Source organism: Agrilus planipennis, unplaced genomic scaffold (assembly GCF_000699045.2).
Source record: "Agrilus planipennis isolate EAB-ADULT unplaced genomic scaffold, Apla_2.0 scaffold12, whole genome shotgun sequence".
NCBI lineage: Eukaryota > Metazoa > Arthropoda > Insecta > Coleoptera > Buprestidae > Agrilus > Agrilus planipennis.
In genome coordinates this window covers 2,579,277-2,592,056 of record NW_020439003.1, presented here as the reverse complement: position 1 = coordinate 2,592,056, position 12,780 = coordinate 2,579,277, and the positions used below count along the sequence as shown (strand labels likewise).

Here is a 12,780-nt window from a genome sequence, read left to right as displayed (position 1 = left end):
CATCGTCAGAGTAAAACTCTATTTGGCTGAGCACCTCGATACACCTGTCCAAAGGAGTGAGTTTGTAGTTGTAGTAGTAGTAGAAGTATTCGCTTGCCGTTTCCACCGTGGATTTCCACCAACTTGCTGCTGAAACGAGACTTTGTATAGACAGACGGTGTCGGTCTACGGCTCGTGCCGCTTTACGCAGATGCACCAGTGCACCGGTTATATCGCTATACAACAAACAACACGCTCCATTACTGGTATCATCAGCTGCTGTTGTTGCTTCTGTTGTTGGAATAGAGCGCAAAACGTACAAGAAAGCTCCGGACGAGTCCGCGACGCCGGTGTTTCCCGGATATGTTGTGAACGGACCGATGCATCCCGTGCCGAATTTTCGCGGCGGTGACTGACGAAATCGTAATCGATTGTTTTGTGAACTTTTTTTGTGGCAAAGTTTATTAATTAAGTACTTACTTGACTTAGCACCATGTGCAGCAAAGAACAAATAACGGAAATAATGGATAAAATTCATATGGTATGTTAATCTATTGAAATAAGACTAAATTATTTTCATAATAAATTACATTTTAACAATCCTTGGCGTTTCAATTTGTAATGTGTAAAATTTAAAACTTTTTCAGAAGATTCATATCAGATAAAAAAAATAACCATCATACCGGTTATTGTGTTTTTATCCTTTTATCATCTACAAGATTTTAAAATCGTCCTTGCTATTTTACAAAAATTTTCAATAAAGATAGAAATTTTTGTTATATTTACTATATATCTTAAAATAGTAACTTGCCAATAAAATTATCTTTTCAGTTGTAATAATTTTTCTTTTGGAAAAGTGAATCCAGTGTAACATGTATGTTTGAATGCATGAAAACAAATTGTGTAATTTAGTTTTTTGGTAATTTTCTTTAATATTCCTGTCCACCTCAAAACTGCTACACTTATGTATTAAATTTTTTAATATCTTTTGGGAAAGTAGCTATTACATGTTTTGTAATCGATATCGCAAATGACGCATAAAATTCTCAAATTATAATATAATCTAATAAGTTGATTTCAAATACGTCAATTTCCATTAATATAAGTCGGAAATGCCTGATCGACAAACAATTTGTATGACTTATTAGTTACTAATTTGACTGTAAAACGTTTAGCTATTTTATTGATATAGCTACAAATTAATGTTCCTTTCCATATTAACAGTATGTCTCAAAAAAAAAAAAAACTTTGTAACGTAATACTTCAGTACATTTGAAGTAGGTAATATAAAAAATTAAACACATGTATGAACTTTAATCAATTGATTTATTCCAACGTCATTTTCAAAAAGTAAAAATTTTATTGGATGTACATTATACATTGTAGACACTGAAAATTATTCAATTAATTATGAAAAATTTTTGTTCACATTACATTTAGATTTATGATCTTTACACTAATCATACGAAATAACTAATATTTGATTGATAGATAGATTGCAGTTACCCATTGTGAATTGATTAAGTGAAATTTGTGAAAAAAAGTATTATATTTATTTTCACAAAAGTCCTAGGTCAGTTACCTTCCTATATATACACATATATATCAATTATTCACTAATTTGCATTCCACAAGAAGAAAGAACAATCATGGTAACCTACTAAGGAAATGAAAGTTTGGAGAACGATTCTCCGAGGCGGTTTATTGATCAGTAAACGTCTTAATGCCATTTGATTTAATATTACATTTCAATTAAACAATGGACATTCTTCTAATCCTAAAGAGACAATTTAAATTTTACCCTACAACGCGTCTATATTCGTTCTTTTATAGGACGGTTCGTAAATAGTATCGAAAAATAATTTAGTTAACCATTGAAAAACATTCCAGTACATTTCAAACCTTTTAAATTCGCTGTAATTTAGATAATTACCCCATTGTGTTTCGAAATAATGGTTACTAAATTGCCCATGGACATACTATGCACTCAAAACTACCACGGACAAATTTGGTCACATGTAATCGTAGATCAATTTAAATGCAGTACTTTTTTTAACAACGTGTAAACGAGGTAATAAAATAACAATTACTGGGCATAGTTGGTATGTCAATTTATTTATATGTATAATGTATTTACTTCATAATTTAGTTAATGAGTTGGCTTTACAAATAACGATGAGGAGGAAAAGTGCTGTCTGACAACAAATGTTTTCAATTGTATTAGACGCCCGATAGATACGTAGGAATCTGGATGTCAATTAAAATGTAATTTGGCCTTTTTCTTTCATTATATAAAAAAATTGGTTAATTTTTAAAATGTATTGTATTTTCCCCCCAAAAGCATACCCACTATTGGTTAGCTATTCATACAAATTTCTTACTTCTATTTGTTTTTCATTATAATCATCACCATAAGGACGTCAGTCCTAAGACTGGTTGGACACGTACCTCCACTCTTTCCTATCTTTCCCTAAAACTAGAACAGCAAACATCCTTAACTATTTGCGAACAGTAATCTAATCTAGGTCTACCTCTACCACTCTTAGCTCCTGTTTCTGCCTCTAATATGTCTCTGACTAGACCTTCATAACTGAGGTGTCCTAGCAACCTATCTCGCCTATTTTTTATTGACTTCCATAGGGTTCATAAAATCGTATTATGTTTATAAAAATAATTAAAAATAAACGAAACTGGAGAAATTTTCACGATAAAAAATAACTTTAACCCTAAGTGCACAGTACTTACTTGAAACATACTTATGCCAATGAAGTTTTAGAGCAAACTTTTCGATGTTGCAATTTCGATTTTTTCGTGCCTTATTTTAAAATAAACAAATTCAAAACCACGACAGGCAAAAGACAGTTTATTTAAAAAATCGACATTAACGCTTCTACAGTTTTTAAATGTAAAGTGTACTTGCTCCATGTGGTTTTAAAGCAATTTGTTCTGTTTTTACATGCATATTATATGTTGGAGTATAATGTTAATGTTTTACATCTTCATAATACTACATTATCACATCCCGCACATTTGAAGAAAAAAATTATTTTCATCAACTTTAAAACCTCTTCTTTGATAAAATTTCGCAATAAAAGGCGAAACGTTAGTGTAAATAAATTTATCGAAAAGTTTGGGTGCTACTTTAGTATGTGGTCCTTGTCTAACGATCCACCTGTACCTATTCCTAGCTACTTCCCGGACTAATAACTAGTGCAGTTTAAAATATTTATCGTATTGTAATTTCACCATTATATCCGCTTCTTTCGGGTTGCCTTTTACTACCGTAACTTTAGATTACACGCAGGCGTAAATAATATGCCAGAGGTAGAACGCATACTGAAGAAGACAAAGTTTGTTGTAAAAGATTGATATTTAATTAGGTATTGGATTAGTAGAACGCCAATTTCAAGGTTTCCTTTTAGTTAGCCGGGTACCGACTAATATGGACAGTTCGCTTGTATTAGTTATGAATGCATTTTTCGTGACTTCATTTGAGTGTTTTTATATTTATCTACCTACACCTATCGGTTATTTTGTCAAGGTTTTATCAATAATATCTTTGGGTTTACACAGAATCGTCTCATTTTTTATGTAAGTATAGATATTTTTCATTCTACTTTCAAACATTATTTAAAAGATGATCTACTGTTACCAGCATTTTACAACAATACTGATTACGTACCCATTAATCTTGTTAAGATTTTTTAGTGATACACTTGCAGTAGTATTTTTTATTCTTAGAATAAATAAATTATTCTTTAAAATCCTTTTACTGTTTTTACGGCGTACATATTTAACTATCAGTAAATTTAATCGGTGTCTCTTTTATATAATAAACACATTTTTTTATTGTTTATATCAGCAGTATTTCTGAAAGTACCTGCTAATGTACGGGTGCTCTCGATTGGCTGTGTGTTGCTATTGCTATTTTTAAACAAAAATTCGATTTTTTTTGGACGTGCACCGTAGTAATCTCCACTATTATGTCGTAGAATAGATTTTGCATTCTTGCAGCACAAGTTTATTTTATGGGTTCCATTCGTTATTTTAATTGCATTTTGGATAACAAATATAATCGTTTCATCCAGTGTTGGGCCCAAGAAGGCTCTGAAGAAGTCAGGGCAAAGTTTGTTGCTACATTCTAGAAAATACTGCAATGTAATTTATTTTTTATGCATTATACCTAATCTGTAAAAGTACCTACCCGGAATTGATAAACTTTTCTTAATATTAAGGAGACTTCTGCTAACCTCATATGTCTCTCGAAATCGGACTTTTTGTAAAGATTTAAATTCGTTAGAAGCTTTCCTCATTGCATTCAATCTTTTTGTTGCTGTTTTTTTTAATGGGTTTTATATTTTTCCTTTTTTTATAAAATTATCTTCACACCGAATTTTGGTTTACATCAATAGTTATTTTAGGAAAAATTAATAAAGAACTTGACATTTTAAGTCAATTTTAGTGTCAATTACTTTCAATGAAAAAAATAAGATGATAATTGAATTACGCAATTTTCTTACCTATTATTAGAAATCGTGTGAACGCTGGAGCGAAACTGCATGATCTCTCATGGGCTTGCTCTAAATACATATACATACCTACATGAACGAACATATATTCCTAATTAAAATCGCAAGTGCTAGTGAATGCCAATAAAGATAAAAAGGTTATTCTTAAAGTAAAGTTCATCGCGTACTTGATTGTAACATTTCGGGTACGCGAAGTACTTCCTTATAGAATCAAGAGTATCAGCTAAAATCGTATTTACTTTTACAAGCGTCCTGGTCAGAGAATTTAACCAAGCAATAAAAAAAGCAGTTTGTTAAAAAATAAGATGGTTTAAGATGCTTACGTTTTGTCTAAAATATGATAAAAACAGCAAAACGAGTACACTTTCTAAAAGATAGTTATGGAAAGCGTTCTAAGAAATGCAATAATTATTTTTTTTATTTCATCGAATTGCAAATGCGATACTGTAAAGAGATTAAACAAACGATTAGGGGTGGTGAACTTTTAAAAAATAATTTGATCTATCCGGAAATTGAATTTCTTTGTGATATACAACTGGAATATTTGTTATTCCCTCTTAACATAGATATTGCTTCATATTAATTTCTCCTATTTTCTACCTCAAGTTTTGAGTGCGAGCTATCCTAATTAATATTATAAATGCGAATGTGAGTTTGTTCGTTGGTTACATTTTCACGCATGAACTAGTCAACCGATCATCATGAAATTTTGTAGACACATGGTCAGGGGTACAGACAAGGACATAGGGTATCTTTCATCCAGAAACAGATAGCTGTTCCCGAGGGATAGCAAATTCAATTTTATGTAGTCGTCCAAGATCTTTGACAGGTATAAACGTGGCTGAAATCTAATACAGTCTAAATGGTCTCTTTAATTCGAAATTCTTTAATTTTATTTGAAAAAATCAGCCGCAGCGATAAGCTTCAGTTACTATTACCACCACAAATTTACACTGCAAACGTCATCCTCCTTTTATTTTGGAGAACAATTTTGTTGTGCTCCACTAATATGACGTAACGTAAAATTAATAAATTGCTTGATATTGATTTTGATTAAGTAATCACATTTAAGTTTTTAAGATAAGTTTAAGTTATAAAAAAAAATATTACCTGGAGATTTCTTCATTCAGATTTCAAGTTATATAACGAACTTCAATACGCAGTTTATTTGAAACCCGTTAAAATTACTTTAGTGTGAACCGCAACAAATTCATATTTGAAGGACTCGTTCGTTATTATTAGCGGGCAATTTGTTGCATCGCATCTGGTTAAGTGATTCGGCTCTTGATTTAATATCTCGTCCCATTACCTGGTTTTTACTTTCTCGCAAAAGAAGCCGGCTCAGACATTCCACAGGTATCGTTAAACTCTAATGATAATAATAAATAAATATTGTCGGTCGCGGCAAAACATATAACAAGAATAACATACGGGATTATACTCTGATTGTTAATGTTACCATATTCAAATATACTGCAAATGCTTTTCCAAACTCATACTTTTAGTGAATTAATAGTACGCCCATAGAAGGGTGGTCTAAAACAGTCTTCCGTTGGTGCATTTAAATAAATTGAATTTTTTACTAGTAACTAATAAACTGAAAAATATTTGATAATCAAATCCATAAAGTTGTTAGAAATTGAATAAAAAGTCGACGAAAATTTCAAGATCTCCAACAAGTATCCTGAATCAGGCTTTTTATTTTTCGATGAAAACTAATTGTTTTATGTAGGTATGTATCTATATAAAGAAATATTTGGGAAATCAGAGATGAAAAATTAAGTAAAAGCGATAGATATTCCGTAATGAAAATTTGTTCATTTTATGTGATTAATTTTTAAATTTTAACATTTGAATGTTCATTTTCAGACTATCAAATAATTTCACTTATCAACACCATGCTTATTAGGCTCCTCCCATTTGATGGATCCCAATATTTATTTAACTTTTTTTTGTTTTGGTTTCATACTTCCCACATGATAATAAAAAAATCCAATCTCAGGTATACATGCATTTTTTTTGCGATTGCTAGCGGAAAATTCTAGTTTTTACAAAAAATATTTTAAAGAATCTCCACACGTATGACCATCACAATATTTCATGAGTTGTAAATTCAATATTATTTTTATCAATCACAGGACGATTGTGGTTTACGTTGACGTTCGAAAAGGGAAATTTCCCATCAATTGGCAGCACTGGCCGTTCGAGATCCATTGCCAGACGTTGTCTACTTTATTTCTTGCCTTAACGATTTCCGCGAGTGTTTCCTCGTTGCAAAGAGTATGTTATATTCGGAAAAGCCGTTATGATAAATACGTAATTGTACAGGTCGCATGCTTGCAAGTAGTAACAAACCAGTCAAGGAACTCTTGAGTTCGCCTCTTTCTTCTCTCCTCGATATAATAATATGAAGCAAATCGTTCTAGAGGGCATCATTAAGAGAACTAATCGTTTAGAAAATAAACTCTGATCAGATTCGTAAGCTCGAACTTTACGAACACAATCATGAAATCGTTTAAGTAAGCGCACATTACACGAATAAGATGCATTTCCACAAAGTATTTCCGAGAGTTATTTATTAGAAGGTCACTTAACAGGTTGAAACGATTGCAGAACGCCTTAATATTCAAGTAATTTACATCTAGCAATATAATATAAAAGAGACTGCAAGCGACTGAAATGATTACANAACATGAACGGTGGGCGCGGCGAAAAAGAAAAGATTGGAAGCGTTCGAAATGTGCTGTTACAGGCGAATGATGAGGATACCGTGGATAGAGAAGGATAGAAATGAAGAGGTATTAGAAAGAGTAGGAGTGCAGAAGACTCTATGGAAGCCAATAAAAAATAGGCAAGATAGGTTGGTAGGACACTTTCTCAGGCATGAAGGTCTAGTCAGAGATATATTAGAGGCAGAAACAGGAGTTAAGAGGAGTAGAGGTAGACCGAGATTAGATTACTGTTCGCAAATAGTTAAGGATGTGGGATGTTCTAGTTTTATGGAAATGCGAAGATTAATTCAGGATAGGACGGAGTGGAGGTGCGTTTCCAACCAGTGTTAGGACTGACGATCTTATGATAATGATGAGGGACCTTCTTTAAAACAAAACGTTTTCAATTAATTTCGTAGTGCAAATAAAGAATGAGTAAGCCATTTTCATGCTTTCGAGGACACTGTTGGGTTAAGAACAAACATTCTTGAGCTCTAATTTCCTACCACCAAACAACAAGCTAACCTAACCTTTTGGGACGTAGCACTTATCTCTGATGCACATTCGATTCTGGGAAGAATTTCCCATTACAACTTAAACTATGTACAAACATTTTGCATATATGTTTCGCACTATCCGAATTAATATAAGTATTGGACCCATCGACGATATCAGCATCGAATGCCACTGCATATTCTGTAACTCTATAATCTAGATAATAGCCTAAGCATTCGACTTCACACAAGCCAATAACAGAATCTCTCACTTTAATCTAACGTAAGCCCAAGTTGCAAAGTCCTTACACATATGAATTACTTCATATTAAATATTGAAATTCAAACACGCTCCACACGTTAAAAATGGATAATTTTAAATCAAAAATTCCGATTAAATGACAACATCCTGGACATCGAAAGTAAGTCTAAAGCACAGTTTGATCTTTTAATTAAGCGTCTTAATAGCCAGGCCGCTCCATAATTTTGTATCTTGGATAGAGATTAGCCCTACAAAATTATGTTACAAACTTACCTAATGTTGTAGTTAAAAATACCAAAAGAAATTGAGTATCTGCCTTACAATTAGATAAAATTTAAATGGCAAGACGATATTGATTACATTTTCTAAATATAACATTTGTTTCCGTACTCTTCTCAAAGTATATTACTATGACAAATTGGATTTAACAGTGCTTACAAAATAAGCACCTGTAACGTAAGACTGTAACAATACCCTTGCATGGAAATTTATTGTTGCATGAAATTAATGACAGGTGCTGTTACAAGGAAGTCTACAGTCAATCAGTTCCAAAAGTTTTCATCTTTTACATTTATGTATGTTACTACATAGTTACAATATAAATCCCGCTTGAAGTCATGAGTTAATTGAATATTTATCAAAAATTGTTTAACACTAGCAGTATATTGCGCCCCAAATATAAAAATTATTTTATTTAATTAAGAATTTAAATTGTAAAATTCATCATTTCGAAGTAGCTACGCTATTTATGTTTACGTTGTCTTTGCGCATAATAATTAATTCAAAAGGCTTGTATGTTTAATTTGGTTTCTCGTTATGAATTAAAGGGAAAATTTAAAGTCATAAAAATATAACAGCAGCTGAAATAGCGCTACAAATCAAATGTCTATGGTCTTCGTAACTTATAAGAACTTAGGCCCTTTAAGCATGTCCTACAAACTGAAACGAATCTAGGACAATTGCAGACCTGGACATTTGCAAACCTGTCATTAAGTAGGACATTTGCGGACCTCACCCTAATTACGTTTTCTTATTGGAAAGTATTGTTCAAATAGCAACGTCTTTGGCGAGACATTTACTTACTTCTTATTATATACAGAATTACGTAATATGTATTATTGTACGTATAATTCAATATATAGAAATAACATTTAATAACATGAAATTAATTAACCACAGGGGTAATGGGTTGACAATTAGCATTTACCTACAACTATGTACCACTACTTGAATAGACATTGTGTTGAGCGATCACAACAGCTGTTATTACATAAAATCGGACTCTCTCCTTTGTTTTGTTACCGGCCTTTACCACTGTAATTAACAAAAATCTTAAATCGCCCGAATTTACAATCGCCGCATGTCTCACCATAAATAGTTATACCTAAACCGTATTTGCAAATAAATATGATAACTAGAGTGAGGTCTGCAAATGTTTCGGGTTCGCAAATGTTCAATAAATTACCATTCAAGATAAAGAAATCAGATGCTCGAAAACTTTCTTCATGATTAAATTAAACTTGATACCTATCAAGTAAGTAACAGTTTAGAGGTTTGTTATGTTATTCTGTTTTTACATGTAAGTGTTTTGTTTTACTGGTAGGCCATAGTTACTATATTACCTCTGCATGGTCATAACATTGAGGGTGAGACATGACTTTTTTAATAATAAGTCATCATCATAAGGACGTCAGTCCTAAGATACGTACCTCCATTCTTTCCTATCGTGCTCTAATTTTCGCATTTCCCTAGAACAGCCCACATCCTTAACTATTTACGAACAGTAATCTAATCTAGGTCTACTTCTACCCCTCCTAACTCCCGTTTCTGCCTATAATATGCCTGAGAAGGTGTCCTACTCACCTATCTCGCCTTTTACGTATTGAATTTCATAAAGTCCTCTGTTCTTCTATTCATTCTAATACGTCTTCATTTCTAACCTTCTCTATCCACGGTATCCTTATCATTCGCCTGTAAAACCACATTTCGAATGCTTCTAACCTTTTCTTTTCTGTTGCGCCCATCGTCCATGTTTCGCACCCGTACAGCGCCGCGCTACAATCATACACCTTTAACAACCTTTTTCGAATTTCTAAATTAATCGCGTGCATAGAAGACACTACCCTGCGCTATGCTCTGCTTTATATCCCTACCTACTACTAAGAAGTAGATAATGATAAAACGGAAAATTTCTAGAGAACGTTGGATAAAACTAAATATTTGTTAGGTACCTGATAACCTCCAAGAAATTTTAGCGGACAAGGACCAAACTTTATCATGCAAATCCTAAATGATTAGAAATCAGTGTACTACATAGTTTTATTTTTATGAAGGAGACTCTTTGTAGCTATATTGTCTGTGCGGTTTTACTGCCTGCATCTGTAATAAAGTAAACCGATGTGGGTATGGACAGACCGCAGGGTGCCAATCGTCAAAGTGATTTGCATCAATATCACTTGGTATTTGTGTGTACATGTGCATCATCATCATCAACAACGAACACAAAAATGATACCACTTTCTCGTGAAAGAGGCGCCGATTTTTACCACACAAATGCATATGAAGTGGGTCGTTGTTGTCGACTAGTACAGGCTTCGTACGAAATGTTCCCGTACACTTGCGGTCTCCATTCTCTCTCGCCGTCATCGTCAGAGTAAAACTCTATTTGGCTGAGCACCTCGATACACCTGTCCAAAGGAGTGAGTTTGTAGTTGTAGTAGTAGTAGAAGTATTCGCTTGCCGTTTCCACCGTGGATTTCCACCAACTTGCTGCTGAAACGAGACTTTGTATAGACAGACGGTGTCGGTCTACGGCTCGTGCCGCTTTACGCAGATGCACCAGTGCACCGGTTATATCGCTATACAACAAACAACACGCTCCATTACTGGTATCATCAGCTGCTGTTGTTGCTTCTGTTGTTGGAATAGAGCGCAAAACGTACAAGAAAGCTCCGGACGAGTCCGCGACGCCGGTGTTTCCCGGATATGTTGTGAACGGACCGATGCATCCCGTGCCGAATTTTCGCGGCGGTGACTGACGAAATCGTAATCGATTGTTTTGTGAACTTTTTTTGTGGCAAAGTTTATTAATTAAGTACTTACTTGACTTAGCACCATGTGCAGCAAAGAACAAATAACGGAAATAATGGATAAAATTCATATGGTATGTTAATCTATTGAAATAAGACTAAATTATTTTCATAATAAATTACATTTTAACAATCCTTGGCGTTTCAATTTGTAATGTGTAAAATTTAAAACTTTTTCAGAAGATTCATATCAGATAAAAAAAATAACCATCATACCGGTTATTGTGTTTTTATCCTTTTATCATCTACAAGATTTTAAAATCGTCCTTGCTATTTTACAAAAATTTTCAATAAAGATAGAAATTTTTGTTATATTTACTATATATCTTAAAATAGTAACTTGCCAATAAAATTATCTTTTCAGTTGTAATAATTTTTCTTTTGGAAAAGTGAATCCAGTGTAACATGTATGTTTGAATGCATGAAAACAAATTGTGTAATTTAGTTTTTTGGTAATTTTCTTTAATATTCCTGTCCACCTCAAAACTGCTACACTTATGTATTAAATTTTTTAATATCTTTTGGGAAAGTAGCTATTACATGTTTTGTAATCGATATCGCAAATGACGCATAAAATTCTCAAATTATAATATAATCTAATAAGTTGATTTCAAATACGTCAATTTCCATTAATATAAGTCGGAAATGCCTGATCGACAAACAATTTGTATGACTTATTAGTTACTAATTTGACTGTAAAACGTTTAGCTATTTTATTGATATAGCTACAAATTAATGTTCCTTTCCATATTAACAGTATGTCTCAAAAAAAAAAAAAACTTTGTAACGTAATACTTCAGTACATTTGAAGTAGGTAATATAAAAAATTAAACACATGTATGAACTTTAATCAATTGATTTATTCCAACGTCATTTTCAAAAAGTAAAAATTTTATTGGATGTACATTATACATTGTAGACACTGAAAATTATTCAATTAATTATGAAAAATTTTTGTTCACATTACATTTAGATTTATGATCTTTACACTAATCATACGAAATAACTAATATTTGATTGATAGATAGATTGCAGTTACCCATTGTGAATTGATTAAGTGAAATTTGTGAAAAAAAGTATTATATTTATTTTCACAAAAGTCCTAGGTCAGTTACCTTCCTATATATACACATATATATCAATTATTCACTAATTTGCATTCCACAAGAAGAAAGAACAATCATGGTAACCTACTAAGGAAATGAAAGTTTGGAGAACGATTCTCCGAGGCGGTTTATTGATCAGTAAACGTCTTAATGCCATTTGATTTAATATTACATTTCAATTAAACAATGGACATTCTTCTAATCCTAAAGAGACAATTTAAATTTTACCCTACAACGCGTCTATATTCGTTCTTTTATAGGACGGTTCGTAAATAGTATCGAAAAATAATTTAGTTAACCATTGAAAAACATTCCAGTACATTTCAAACCTTTTAAATTCGCTGTAATTTAGATAATTACCCCATTGTGTTTCGAAATAATGGTTACTAAATTGCCCATGGACATACTATGCACTCAAAACTACCACGGACAAATTTGGTCACATGTAATCGTAGATCAATTTAAATGCAGTACTTTTTTTAACAACGTGTAAACGAGGTAATAAAATAACAATTACTGGGCATAGTTGGTATGTCAATTTATTTATATGTATAATGTATTTACTTCATAATTTAGTTAATGAGTTGGCTTTACAAATAACGATGAGGAG

At 32.4% G+C, this 12,780-nt stretch overlaps 2 protein-coding genes across 5 annotated transcripts in view; one reads left to right on the top strand and one right to left on the bottom strand.

Moving 5' to 3' along the window:
• The window catches only part of LOC108736674, a 43,645-nt gene extending 39,210 nt beyond the window's left edge, over positions 1-4,435 (bottom strand). Inside the window, exons 1-2 of one of the 2 annotated variants that reach the window (XM_018469189.1) lie at positions 4,184-4,435; positions 3,860-4,130 (exon numbers count right to left, since the gene is read on the bottom strand). In XM_018469189.1, coding sequence (XP_018324691.1) covers positions 3,860-4,130; positions 4,184-4,234 — 322 coding nt within the window. In that variant the 5' untranslated portion in view covers positions 4,235-4,435. The remainder of the gene's footprint in view (positions 1-3,859; positions 4,131-4,183) is intronic. The other variant, XM_018469188.1, reaches the window with a different exon arrangement.
• The window catches only part of LOC108736670 (disheveled-associated activator of morphogenesis 1), a 104,198-nt gene that overhangs the window by 41,350 nt on the left and 50,068 nt on the right, over positions 1-12,780 (top strand). Inside the window, exon 1 of one of the 3 annotated variants that reach the window (XM_018469175.1) lies at positions 10,539-11,138. The exons of the other annotated variants lie outside the window; for them this stretch is intronic. Coding sequence (XP_018324677.1) covers positions 11,091-11,138 — 48 coding nt within the window. The 5' untranslated portion in view covers positions 10,539-11,090. Of the gene's footprint in view, positions 1-10,538; positions 11,139-12,780 lie in introns of those variants that run through there. 3 annotated transcript variants of the gene reach the window in all.